Source organism: Camelus dromedarius, chromosome 6 (genome assembly GCF_036321535.1).
Source record: "Camelus dromedarius isolate mCamDro1 chromosome 6, mCamDro1.pat, whole genome shotgun sequence".
In the NCBI taxonomy this organism is placed as follows: Eukaryota; Metazoa; Chordata; class Mammalia; order Artiodactyla; family Camelidae; genus Camelus; species Camelus dromedarius.
In genome coordinates, this window is record NC_087441.1 from 28,242,563 (window position 1) to 28,257,246 (window position 14,684).

Sequence of the window (14,684 nt, forward strand, 5' to 3'; positions counted from 1 at the left end):
ATAATCAAAACAAAATTTCCAAACTTCTAATTAAACCATTTTTTTAAAACAGTCCCTGTTTCAGCATAGCTATTGATTAAATATTTGTAGAGTGAATGAAGGACCTGGCATTGCTATGTTCACATTTATTTAAAAACATTTTTTGTAACACATACAGGCCGCTGCAGCCTTCTGCCAGTTGTAAATAACTCGGGCGCCATTTGTAATTCATGGAAATTGGATCCTGCAACTCTCCGTTTTCCTTTGAAAGGCCTTTTGCCATATGATAAGGTATGTTGTTAAATATAATGAAACTTTTGGTCCATCTGAGAGAGACTTCATCCTGAATTATATTATGTGTAATGTTAAATTGACTCTTCATAGACTGAAGAAATAAATATTTAATGAAACATAGTTTATGGTTTATCGTGTAATTTCAGCCCCCAAGTCTAGCCTGTGGTTTTTGATACTGCAGGTGTGTATGTTCCAGTGATCCGCTTCTGACAAAGCACTTGGGGTTAGAAAGTTGAATTTTTAAACTGATTCCTTGTTTTCACTTTTCCTTTCCAAATCATGGACCAAAAATGAATTTGCAGTGTCCCCAAAACTTGAGTCAGCCTCTTATTTGTTAGATTTCTTTCAAAAGGGGAGGGGTAAGGGAAGACAAAAGTAGGGTCGAAAGTTCTCAAAGGAAAAAAATCCACAAACATCCATAAAAGGAAATAAAAGATATAGACATAAAGCTATAATGGAATTTGATAGAATGGAATTTGACTTGGTATATTAGTCAGCAAAACTTTGGAATGTGAAAAAGGGGTAAGCTAAATGGATTTACAATCATCATGATAGCAATAATAATGAAAACAGATAAATTTATTTTGTGCTTACTGTGTGCCAGGCACTGTTTTAAGAACTTTGCTTTGCAACAACCTTTATTCTTAACTATTATCGTAGTATTTCCATTATCCATATGATGAAACTGAGACACACAGTTGGGTAGTAACTTGACTAAGGCCCCACATTTAGGAAATAGTATAGTCAGGATTTGAACTCAGACAATATAATTCCAGAATCTACACTCTTACCCCTGTGCTATCAAGTCATTTGTCCCCTCCAAATTTGGAAATGGTGTTTATGTTTACACCTGTATGAGAATCTTTAGAAACTGTCTTCATTCTTTCTTGATTAGATTTCTGAGCAAAAAATCCTTTCCTTACAGTGATACGTAAGACTTCCATGTGACTGTAGCTGAAACCACTTCTAAGTTTTCCTCTAGGACCCTGGACGAGTCCCTTCACCTCAGTTACATCTTTTATCAAATGAGGGGTGGGAACAGATTCATTGTAAGCACTAAAATCGTATGATCTTTTCCCACTAGATACTGCCTACTGTGCGAAGGTAACAAGTGCCTTTAGAGGATTTTTTTTATCCCAACTTCAAATTATTTAAATTAACATTTTCTTTGATCTTGAAGCAGTAATTTTCTTTATTTTCTTTAAAGGATCTGTTTGAACCACAGACTGCTTTGTTGAGATATGTTTTGGAGCAGCCTTATTCCAGGGATATGGTCTGCAATATGCTAGGTTTAAATAAGCAGGTACTGTACTGTGCTGGAACCTAGTAAATTCTGCATAGAATCTGCACTGTTCTTCTCTCTTTCCTTTGCTATAGCTAACTGAGCAAAACAGTTAAGAACTATTTGGTGATTTTTTTTTTAATATATGGTTTATTAAACAATGTATTGTTTCTATCATTTATATATTGCTTTAAGAATGTTTAAATTAAAAAGGAGATATTTTAAAAGTTGGTTTATTTTGCATTGCTTTTTTTTCTATAAGGCCAGTTTCAAGTATACCTTTTGCCAGAGAAACCTACACATGACTTAACCATAATTTTTGACTTTTTTTGTTGTTTGGGTGTCTATTTTTAAAACCCTTGGTATCTTCAGCGTGGCCTCATTGCTGATCTGTTTTTTTTTTTTTTCTTTTTTCTTTTTGGTGTATGTTTGTTTTTGGTGGTTTAACATGTGGGAGGGTTTGTGCTGACTCTGGGTTCCTTGAGGCTGGCCTCATAGTCACTGTTTTGTCTTTTCTTTTTTTCTTCCTTTATTTTTGTTCTGTCCTGTCTTGTCCTGCCCATCCTCCAATGCTCTAGACCTTGAACATTGCTCAGGTATGTTCACAACCTTACTGTTGTATTGTGACTAACGATACGCTGGCCGCTTTGTAGCCACTGATTCCATTTAGAGAATACATGTATGGTCGGGGCTTGAAATTGGCAGGACCATGCTGAGACCAAGGCCACTAAAACGAATTTCTTCTTGGGATATGAGAGTTGTTTTTGGTGGATTGTTTTGGTTTTTGGTTTTTGGTGTTTGTTTTTTTTTTAATATTCTTTTTTTATTTTTATTTTTTAAACTAAAAGACAACACCTGGCACATGATAAAGCCTGTCACTTTTTGATGGGTTGTTTTTCCTTCCCACTCCATTTTTCTGTTTTTCATACTTTAGGGCTAAAGCTAGCCTGGTGGAATTTTCAGAGATGGAAAGATTTGTGGTGGCCTTTATCTTTCCAGACTATTAAAACATAAATAAATAACAACATCAATAAAAATACTTACGTTGCTTTGCCCAAAAAACAAAAACAAGTTAAGAACAAACCAAAAAAGAGAAAAAAAGCACTTTAACAGAGATGTGTTACTTTTAAAAGTTGGAGTGGTAAGCTTTACACAGGGAAGGCTTTTTTGGAAACATGGGGATTGACTAAGAAATGTCACACTCTTAGGTGGCCCCACACCTGCTTGACAAACACCCTTCTTTGTCAGTCTTTGCCAGAAGTGTCCTCCTCCTGGAGTGAGCGCCTCTCAGTCGAAGCCCACCTGTGGTGAGAGGAACACGCAATGGCCAAACTTTATAAACCAAACTCTTATGCAGTCCCAAGTCTGCCCCAGGACTTTTCACCTTTGAGATTTTAAGCAAAATAGTGGATCCAATTATTTTTGTTAAACATTTTTGAGACCAATGTATTAAAATAGACCAGCTTTTTGATTTTAAAAAGACGTTCTTGTCTAGGTTATATAAAATAGCGTTACTGTTTGCAATACTATAGTGAAGGTTGTGCCAGTGCTTCCATTTATAAAGCCCTATTTTTAAGGACATATAGCTTGGCCATAAAACTTGCTCAGTGTTGAAACTTTGCATGCCAAACCTCACCCTAGTAGCAGTATCTCTTTTATTATTTTAAGTTTTTTCTTCTGAAAAATTTACCAAGTCTCCTTGTTTGGACAAGCCTTTGTACATGTGAAACTGAAACTGCTTCACCCTACAGTATCTGACAGTTACCTCATATAACCTGTCAATGTAACATCTTAAATACCAAGTCATTAACTCTGATCAACTTTCACTTGAGTTAGAGGTAAGTATTCAGTTAACTTTGAAAAAATGCTTCATGCTATGTCTCAAAACTAATTTTTGCAATGAACTTTAAGTCATACTTGACTCATTTTTTTTTTGCAGTTTGGTGGATCAATGTACCCATGGTCATTTGAGCTGCAAGTACCTTCCCCCAGCTATCCTTAGCCATCCTTAGCTTTTGGCTTTTGGGGGGCAGCTCTTCTCAAACTAGAAATTGGCAATTTTTAGAGAAGAGTATTTCTGATCTGATCCTTTCAATAACTAACAAGTTTCAACCTAAAAAAAGTTTATGACTAAGACATACATCCATAAAAAATGAAGTTTATAATGGAAATGCTGACAGAACATTATTAAGATCCCACTGTAGTGTAAACATTGTCAGAAATTCACAATTCATCAGTAATTGTTTTGGCAGAAAACTGCAGTGAGTGGACTTGTAGATATAAGATATATGCTGAATTGACGTAATATATTATTTTTACCACCTGGAAAGTAGGGTAGAAAATGAGAACACACTGTATAAGAAGCATACAGTTAAAAATAAACAGGTTACCTTGTCACTTCCTTTATCGTTACAGAACTATATTCTGCACTATACTTTCTTGTCCTTTCTCTAGCAATGCAATAATTTACTTAAAGCTTTGAAACCTTTTACCAGCTGTCCATATTGCATTTTCCAGTAGGAATTGGGCTATGGTATTTCACCCTAAAATCGGTTGCATTCAGAAGGTCAAAAATAGCCCAGTTCTGTGACCAGCAAGGTAGAGTGTTCACAGGGGAAGAATCCTGTTTTGTGTGTTTAGGCAAGAGTTTGTGTTCCTTCTGCTGAATAAGAGCATCACAAAACAGATCCTCTCTTCAAGCTCTTATGTGGTGGTATGTGAACTCCGGCTGCCCTGAGACAGTGAAGTACTAGACCAATCATGCAGTCTATCTTTGAAAGGCACCATTGAAAGTGGTATAAACTGGCATAGGGCTCCAGTTCTGATTGGCAGAGAATATGATATATAACACACAAAGGGATTTTTCTTCCCAACTTGCCCTGCATAGGTATTGCTTTAAAATTGATTTCTGGCACTGAAATAATGATTTTAAATTAACTTAATCCCACCTAAGTGCAATATGTTCAAGCTGCACCACAGAAGCAGTACCAAAAGTATTATATGAAAATGTCAGGGGCCACTTAATACAGGATATGATTGCTGAGACTGAAAGTCATTATCATTTGCTATTTGAAATAATGGTGGGAAAGAATCAGGCATGGGTGGAGGTTAATGTTTCTATTAATGCCTTGTGCCTGATTTTCAGCTTTCACCAAAGCTGGAAATTTAAAATAAGTTTCCAATACAGTTTGAGCTATTTATGCAGAAATTGAATTATTAAAATATTGAAAATAGGGTTTAACTAAATGTGCATATATGTATGATGTAAACTGACTAATTCAACTTGTATGCCTATATCTTAAAGACTTAAATTTTAAAAATTTTTAGAAAGAAAGTTTGAATAGCCATAGACATTAGCATCCATTGGCTACCAGAATTATCACAGCCTGGTAATTGCTAATTAACCTTTATTCACAGATTATTAAGCTGCTTTAAAAAAAATTTAACTTGTTCCACTTTGTAAAATAATTTATGTGGTGGAGAGTCTTAATGTTTTATCTTTTAACAATTGAAAATGAAAGCAAAACTTGTTCTAAAGTATTTAGCAGCAGAGATCATTTTATATTCCAGACTTTTTTCTTGTCCCTTTTTCTGTGTGTGTGTATCTTTAAAATTGACAATTAAAAAAGGAACATGTTTGAGCTATCCCTAAACTTGGTTTGAGAAATATCCTTGGCTTTAACCAAAAACACCTGGGAAATATAATAGAGTTAATTCTGGTAGACATTCTGCTACCCTCAAACTAACCAGAGCATTTGGTGCCATAGAAATTCCTGACTGATTTAATTCTTAACAGAAAATTTGAGGGTAATCTAGAGTCATGATATGTATTGAAAGATCATCAGCTTTAACTGTTAATTTCCTATTTGTTCTTACTTTGCCAAAAATCTTTATATGTTTGGTTTTCCTCTTTAAATCACTAACTGTATGACCATCACTACACTGTGAAAAAAATGTAGGTAAAAATCCAGTTCTTTAAAACAAATAGCTAATACTAAAAAGGGAGACTCAAAAATGACTCAGGTGCTAAAAACCAATTTTATTTAGTTTATTCTTTTTTCCTGAAGCAGATTGATGGAAGACCATCATGGATGGAGAAATAGATGACAAATTGGTTAGTTTCCAAACTAGAAGCAAATTCCCGTCACTAATGAAAAATTCCTACTGGAAATCCTGGCTTTACTTCTTTTCACAAATTTTTCTGACTCTTGTATACTTTGAATGATCTCACTCTAAATTTGTGTTGTCTGACACATTCCTTAGGTTGTTGGTGGTTGGCAGAACTAGTGAATTTCAAGCCCTGTACACAGTAGTTTTGCATGCTGACTTAAGAAATAGTTTGTAGTGTTGTCTGTTGCACTTTGCTCTGCTTCATAATGATAACTACATTTGGAGGAAAAGTACCGTAGTCTCAACTGGTGGTGTTACTATTGCTCTTTTTGTAAACCTGTAATGTGGTTGAACTGTGATCATGGCATTGTGTTTTTTGGAAAAAATATGAAACAACCATTGATGCTTACTGTTCTGGATAGATGTTTGTTCTATTTGCATGCTTTAAGAAAGTGCAGCTATATTGGAGCTTTATAAGTTTGGAGCTGGCAAAAAGCATGCAAAAGAGGGGATGCTATTCATTATGTTTTGTTTTTTTCCAAATTCGTCCCCATTTTGCATTTTTTCCCTAAATTTAAAGAAATCATATCCCTTTTTCATGGCAAAAGACTGATAATCACATCTAAAGTTTAGAGGGAAAGCATCTATATTAGTATTTTCACTAGAAGGGCTTCCAACTGCCTGGCTATTAAGTCATATGACATATTTTATTAAAAATATGAAAATGGCTTAAAATATGGCTTAACATATTTCTTTTGGTAAAAGTGTATTTTTTTAAATCACTTTAAAAAGCATAAAAATCTTTTTGCCTCTAGAAAGGGAAGTTGCATTTTCATTTTTAGTGTTTAAACTCAATTATTTTCTTATTTTAGATTTCAAAATAGTCTAATTTAAAATTAAAGCTGCATTATGTTTGTCTTCAGAGGGAAGAGCAGAGATTTAACTTTGAGATCGATTTATTTTTTTTGGTAGAGGAAGTTTCCATTTCAGTGTCAGGTCAATACCACATATTGAAAAATAGACATTGAGTAATCTGGCATTTATTTAGATATACCTCTGTATATAAAGTTAGTGTAGACTTGTGGAGATTACTCTTAAATGAATAGATTCACGCACTGCTTTGTCTGCTCTCCTGTCACAATATTTGATTCCTGGAAATCCAGGATTTTTATATTTTTAATTAGATTGCAAAATCAATACTCTAAGCTCCATTTCATATGCTTTTTACATTATCTTTTTTCAAAAAAAAATAACAAAAGTTTCTACCATGTAGTTCCCTTTGTCAAATTGGAACAATGATGTCTATAGTATAAAGTCAAAAGTTAATGGGAAATCTGTTTTGTGTGAGACCTGAAAAATAATTTTTTATGAAACTCATCCTCTATGATAATGTAACATGATGCAGCTTTAATAGACTAAATCTAACCTTAACTTTCTAAGTTCAACTTCATTCCATGCTTCTCAGCCTCTTGTTACAATTAATGCCCATTAACTGGTAACTTCTGAAACTAACCGGGAGGCTTTTGGAATACTGTATTTAATCTCTGCCCTACAGCACAAACAGCGCTGCCCTGTGCTGGAGGACCAGTTGGTGGATCTGGTGGTTTACGCCATGGAGCGATCCGAGACCGAGGAGAAGTTTGATGATGGGGGAACAAGCCAACTGCTGTGGCAGCATCTCTCGAGTCAGCTCATTTTCTTTGTGCTTTTCCAGTTTGCAAGTTTTCCACATATGGTCCTTTCTCTTCATCAGAAGGTAAGTGCCAAACTCTTTGTCAGAGCCACCTTTCCTGTTGATTATGTTTTAGACTGGCATAGACATTGCCTAGTGAACAGAAGTTCCAAGCTCTGATTTCTGTTTTGTTCAGTGCTTTTATGGTTTCTTAACTTTTCACTTTCTTGTCACTGTGAAAACTGGTTTCAGTTATTCATTTTACATATTCACAGTGCAGGGACCAGGGGATACAAAATGAAAATGCCTTAGTATAGTACCCTCAAAGAGCTCCTTACTAGTGGGAAGATACAGATATAAATAATTTGATTATAATGTAATATTTCACGTAATGGAAGCATGTTTCCTTGCAATAGAAATGAAAGAGAATAGTGCCTATAAAGACATCAGGAGTGGCTTTATCAACAAGTCTTGAAACTAGTATTTGAAAGATAAGTAGAAATTTGCCAAGAGGAAAGGATAGAATGTATTTCCACAGAAGTAAGATCATCATTTGGAAAGGGACAGAAATGTGTGATAACTGGAAAGAAAAATATAAAGGGGAAAGTATTGGTGAGATGAGGAAAGCAGAAAGGCAGGACCAGGCGTGGAGAACTTTATATGGCCACGTGTTTGTTCTAAGGAGTTAAATTTACTTTGAGAGGCAAATGAGGAAGAGAATGACATCATCATATACGAGTTGGAAAAATTACTGTTAATGACGATATACAGGAAGACAGTGAAGTAGAGATGGATGGAGCCAAAATCAGAATCAAGGAAGCTAGTAAGGGAACTACTGCAGTGATCTGGGTGAGAGATGCTGCAGGCCTAAACCAGGACGGAGAGGAGGAGCCAGAAACCAGGTATGCTGAGGGATGAGTAGGACTTGGTGACAGTAGGTGACAGACCAGGAGTCTAGGATCACTCACTGCTTTCTACTTTGGCAGTGAATGAAAGAGTAGGACAATGAATCCAAAACAGGGAATCCAAGTGGAAGAGTAATTTCATGGGGAGGGTTGGTTTTAGGCATAGGACTTTAGACACACTGAAAGGCAGTAAAATAAGTGTTGTTTTGTCTATACCATCTCTGCAGCCTGGATTATTTGGGGAAAATTCTTTCAGAAGAGTTGTTAAAATCCTTTCAACCACCACTTACCACCAGCCCCATCACTATCACTAATTTATGTTATAATCTACAGGAAACCAGGAAAAGCATTTTTGATAACCAGTCCCTGAGAAGTAAAAATATAAAAAAAAAATTAATCCTTTCGGTATGTGTTTTGATGAGATATTTTTAATATTCCCATATTAAACTTGCACACATAATCAACTTAATTATGTTCTAAAACATTTAACTTTTGATATGCATAGTTGTTTTGGAGGTCAAGGAGAAAACATACATAATATTAAAATAATTTAAAAGGCTTTACTTGGTGTGCCTTGAGTAGAGGCTAAGTAATTAGTAAATGCCAAAATTTGATGCTAACTTTCTGAGAGCATGGTTTCTCTCTCTCTCTTTTTTTTCTTTAAACTTTAATATATCTGTTTCTTTAACTGGCTGTGTAGATGTGTATTTAAAGATCTTTTACAGTTAGCAGGGCGAGGACTGATTAAAGGCAGAGATCATCTGATGTGGGTTCTCTTGCAATTCATTTCTGGAAGTATTCAGAAAAATGCACTTGCTGATTTTCTTCCTGTCATGAAGCTCTTTGACCTTCTGTACCCAGAAAAAGAAGTAAGTTTGGTTAAATAGTTAACAGTGTGATTAGAATGTGATTAGAATATGATTAGAATTATGTCCAATTTATGTTTAAGGGTTTTACTGTGGTTTTGTGAAAAGAACCATGAACTTGGAAGCTGGAAGCCTGGTTCTTTCCCCAGTTTTGTGATCATGGGATGGACATTGTCTCTCTTGACATTAGTTTACTCATATGTAAAATGAAGAAATTGAACTAGATTATTTCTGAAGTTTATCTTAAAACACAATTGAGTATCTAATATGGCAAACTATTTCAATACATTCTAAGGAGGTTTATAATTTTAAAAAGCATGAAACTGTTTTTAATCTATACGTGTTGAATGATCAAATAACATCAGTATCTGTTAGTATCTTTTTTTGGTTGTTTGCTAGTTGAGTGTGTCCTCCTAATGTTTTATTATTCAAGGTGTTTGAATAAAATATGGTATATATTGATGATTGACATTTTTTAGAGACATTTTATTATGGAAATTTTAAAATGCACAAAAAATGTAGAGTAAATAGAAAATAAACTCCCATGTACCCATCACCAATAAATATTCTTACTTCATCTTTCTTCCTCGTTTTTTGTTAATGCTGGACAATTTTAAAGCAAATTCCAGATATCCATGTCATTTCACCCATCAATGTACAATATGTTTGGTGCTACTCATTTAGATTGCATATTTCTTAAATTTTATGTTTTTGAAAAGCATATATGTGACTTTTAGAAAATTCTGTATTCATATTTACCATATTCAATAAGATTTCATAATGCTGCATTTAATTTTTAAAGAATAAAAATTTAATGATTGTGAATGCTTTGTGGCAGTAGGAAAAGCTTGACTAAGCACCTGTGGATTTCTGTTATTTTCTTGGCAAGTGAGAACAATCTTGCAATAGTTTCAATATTTGATAGTTGTTAGACCTTCTGATTTATGTTGTTGAATAGTCAAAGAACAATTGGAGTTGAATATTTGAATACAGGATATTTTAAAAAAAGATATATCAGAAATGATTACTAAAATACATATAACTAGTTAATTCTTCTCTTTCTTATAACATGCAAATTGTTGTTTTTTAGTTTATCCCAGTTCCCGACATTAACAAACCCCAGTCAACTCATGCCTTTGCAATGACCTGCATTTGGATTCACCTCAATAGAAAAGCCCAAAATGACAACTCCAAGCTACAGATTCCAATACCTCATTCCCTAAAGCTTCATCATGAGTAAGTTACTTTAGCTTGACTGTTTTTTTAAATTTAATAAACAGTATGGTATAAACTAATATTGGTCTATTTATGTAAAGTATGTAAATCTTCCCACACCCACTAGAGGTAAGGGTAAATAGTTAATGTGTATGTCATAACCAAGAGAAACTGATCAATACCAGCATCAGAAAACAACTAGAAGATTAACCAATCCTGTTTATTAGTACGTGGAGATACATACGTACATATATATATACACACATATATATATGTGTGTATATATATATACTTTTTTTTAAAATTTTCAGGTCTAATCTTTGCTTTTACATGTTTTACTTCAGTTAAAATACTTAATTTCCAAAAGTGTGTGAAAATGTTTCAGAATTTCTTAAGTATTTGGGATTTGCGCATGATCTGACTGAGATGTCATTCACTCCCTGGGCTGCCAGGATTGATTGAGCTGATCTGGCTGGCTTGCTCCCTCACATCATTTCCAAAGCTGTGATTACTCAAAGAAGATTCCCTTTTTTGGATAGGACTGGGTTTCAGTCAGGAGTATTAGGAATAGGTGAACTTCCCACCTAGAACTTCTGAAGTGGACTGCCAGATCTCATCATAGAAGACTGTAGGGTAGTCAGACTTCACGCTTTATTTGGCTTTCGTTTTATGAGACACCTCTAAACTATCTCTTCTTAGCGATATCTGTAGTGAAGATTTAGTGTGTACTTAAGCAAATAGATAATAGAAGCCTAGTTCATGAATCTGTGAGTTATTTCTTCATCATCTGAATCTTAATGCTGTACATGTATGTAGTACATACTTAATGGTTAAATAGCCATTAATTGTTAACTTATACTTACTTAAGTTCTTTCTGAAATGCTTCTCAAACTTTTATATGTGTTAACACTCTATTTTGGGCAGAAACTATAATACCTATAGGAATAAAGATAGTATTAATATATAGTTTCATGAAATTAAACTGTCTTACAGTGCAGTTACCTTTCTGGAAATTATTTGCATTTTTTTCTGTTTATGGAACTTGAAATTTTAGGTTCCTACAGCAGAGTCTTAGAAATAAGAGTTTACAGATGAATGACTATAAGATCGCCCTGCTCTGTAATGCATACTCTACAAATTCAGAATGTTTTACATTACCCATGGGAGCTCTGGTGGAAACTATTTATGGAAATGGAATTATGAGGATACCTCTTCCTGGAACGAGCTGTTTGGCTTCAGGATCTATTACTCCCTTACCGATGAACCTCCTGGATTCACTGACGGTTCATGCCAAAATGAGGTATGTTCTTTCTCTTTATTTGGCCTGATGTCAGGGAATTGATATCAGTGTAGTATAGACTTGATTTGATGATTGTGTGTGTATTTTATGGTCAAGTACATTTTTTTTAATTTAGGTTTATCTTATTACAAAAATGATATCGTTTATTTATAGGTATTCTAGGATAGACAAATAAATCCAAAGAAAATAATTGATATAGTCCCTCCGTGAGAAGTAAGTGTTGTAAAATTGTGTATATATATACATACACACACACACACACACACACACACACACGTTCTGAAACTTTTTTCTATGTATAAATATATGAATTTATAGGGGCTTTTTGGTTTGGTTTTACAAAATGTGTCCTTAGCTACAATACTATTTTATAACCACCTTTTTTTCATGGTAATATATTAAACATCTTTTTATTTATATATTTATCTATGTTAACATCTTAGATTCAGTGCTCTTCAGAAACATCTATTTTAATTAGTACAAAGAAGTCTTTTGTGTGGCTATATATGATTATCTAGCCAGTTCCACATTGTTGAACACTGAGGTTATTTGCAACGTCTCAGTGTTATAAAGATGGCCATGAAGATTGTCTGGCTATCTTGCATCTATCCATGATTTCATTTTTATTAAATAATTCGCCAGAAGTAGAATTGCTGCGTCCCGCGATGCCAGAGCTGTAACACTGGTCCTATATTGCTTCTGGATAGGGGCGCTTTTAGAATTGACATTATGGTTTCTAAAAGACAGAAAAGGCTGTGTTGGGTGTGAGTCTAGAACCTCAAGTTCAAGCCAGGCCTGTAATATGAATGAGCGAGGCTGGTGCTATGCGAAGGCGAGTCAGATTACAGTGTGCATGGAATTTGTATGGTTAGCGGGGCCTGAGGCTGACTGAAGTGTGTGGGGCTCAACGCACGGTGCTGCCCTTTTGGCTAATTTCTGTAATGTGCGAATGCACAGTAGTGTAGCTAATTTGTCTGAGTTTTGGGGGACGGGCTAGAGATCCAGACTTTTATTTCTAGACTTTCAGCTGTTAAATATTGGCTAAAACGTTGAACACTGCATAGTCAAAAAGAATGCCTGTGTGAGCCTCCAGGTGGGGTATTGGTTCTAGAAAATCCATGCTATTTTTCAAATGGTAAACATTGTGATGGAGTTAAACATGCACTTTACTGGCATATGTGACGAAACTGAGGAAAGCCCTGTTAGAACCTAACATTTGGGTCTTAGCAGTGACTTACTAAGTAATTCTGTAGCAAAAGTTAAATAATCTCTTTAATGGTTTTATTTAACATATTTGAAAAAGAAAAAAAGACTAAAACCATTCAAGCACGTTCTTGTGAGTTGTCCCAAAATTTTGCTGTTCTGTGAGCAGAGGGGTCCTGATGCATGTTGAGAGCACCTGGAAACCAGCATCAGTCTCAAGCTGTACAGTGCGTCACTGCTGTGCGTCCTGCACAACCTAAATGGCTAAAACAGAGCTGATTCACTTCGTGTATTTAAGCTCAGATTTGTACCAAATTCTCTGTAAGTAGAGTAATCCTTGTATTTATGTCAAAAATACGGATTTTTATTTTCTTTCCTTTTTGTTTTTTCTTAGCCTTATCCACAGCATTGCTACCAGAGTGATAAAACTTGCTCATGCAAAGTCCAGTGTGGCCTTGGCTCCGGCCCTAGTGGAAACTTACAGCCGTTTATTGGTCTATATGGAAATAGAGTCTTTGGGCATCAAAGGATTTATCAGTAAGACAGGAGTTTCTGGTGTTTATAACCATTAACCCTTTCATTAGTTGGACATGCACTTTTCTAATTGCTAGGGATACAGCAGTGTTCAGAAGTTACTGCCATCGTAGAGATTACCTGCTAATGAGGAAGACAGACAAAAAGATAAATAGATGAAATATGGAATATGTCAGGCAATAAGTCTTAGAGAGGAAAGTAAAGCAAAAAGAAAAATTAAGCAAAAAGGACCCACAGAGGATTCAGGGAGTGGGTTGCATTTTTTTTAGGTAAAGTTATGGTAAAATGAAAAGAGGGAGGGGTGGGTATCAGGCTAGGTGCTTGGGATTCAGTGAACAGGACAGACATGGTCTCTGTACTCATGTAAAAACCCACAGTCCCATTTGCCTCCTTTGCTGAGTTGCCCCTGGGAAAGCAATGAGTACTAAGTCTGACTGGCGATAGCAAAGGAGTTTTTCTATATTGCAGACGATAGTTTATAATGTGTCTTCGTTGTTATGTAGTTCTAAATAATAGATGCTTCCTAATATGGAAGTGCTTTTCTGACTTATGGTAATTCTGACTTTTTACCGATACAGTATAACTTTAATTTTAAGTAACCATGGTTACTCTTCCCAGATAATTCAAAGTCAAATAAAACTTTCTTAGCAGGGGGAGGTAATAAAGCAGGTATGATGCAATTTGTATATTAAACAGTGATCCCCATGCTTCAAAAGGCTGGGAACATTAACTTTATAAAAATAATTTTCAAGATAACTAAATAAATAAGTAAAGAAGGTTAGAGTAATTTTTTTCCCATATCATGGCTCTTATTTTATTTTTCCAGATGAACTTGAGTATCATTTGTCAAATTCCAGAGAAAAAAGCAAATTTGGCACTCTAATTAGGATCCAGATTTTCTTCTTACAATTAAAATAGAAATTATGGAGAAAATTTGGAAAATCTGTCTATATATGTGTGCATATGTATCTGTGTGTGTGTATGTATGTATGTGTGTGTGTTCATGATCAAATTTTTGCCTGGACTTTAATCGATGTGACTTTTCTTCAAATATCTATTAATGTATAGCTCTTACTAATTGGTGCTTTAAACTGTCTTGTTCCTCCAGGTCAGCTTCTGCCAACTGTTTTCAAGTCTCATGCCTGGGGAATCTTGCACACCCTTCTTGAGATGTTCAGCTACCGAATGCACCACATTCAGCCTCATTACAGAGTTCAGCTCCTGAGTCACCTTCATACTTTGGCTGCAGTTGCACAAACAAACCAGAACCAGCTCCATCTCTGGTGAGCTCATTACAGACTGTCTTTCCTTGGATTTATTAGAA

At 35.0% G+C, this 14,684-nt stretch overlaps 1 protein-coding gene across 2 annotated transcripts in view; it reads left to right on the top strand.

Moving 5' to 3' along the window:
- MED23 (mediator complex subunit 23) overlaps positions 1 to 14,684 on the top strand; it is a 38,929-nt gene that overhangs the window by 8,810 nt on the left and 15,435 nt on the right. Inside the window, exons 9-17 of one of the 2 annotated variants that reach the window (XM_010988663.3) lie at positions 158 to 270; positions 1,481 to 1,576; positions 2,134 to 2,151; positions 7,221 to 7,421; positions 8,968 to 9,111; positions 10,199 to 10,344; positions 11,378 to 11,623; positions 13,221 to 13,363; positions 14,469 to 14,643. In XM_010988663.3, coding sequence (XP_010986965.1) covers positions 158 to 270; positions 1,481 to 1,576; positions 2,134 to 2,151; positions 7,221 to 7,421; positions 8,968 to 9,111; positions 10,199 to 10,344; positions 11,378 to 11,623; positions 13,221 to 13,363; positions 14,469 to 14,643 — 1,282 coding nt within the window. The remainder of the gene's footprint in view (positions 1 to 157; positions 271 to 1,480; positions 1,577 to 2,133; positions 2,152 to 7,220; positions 7,422 to 8,967; positions 9,112 to 10,198; positions 10,345 to 11,377; positions 11,624 to 13,220; positions 13,364 to 14,468; positions 14,644 to 14,684) is intronic. The other variant, XM_010988664.3, reaches the window with a different exon arrangement.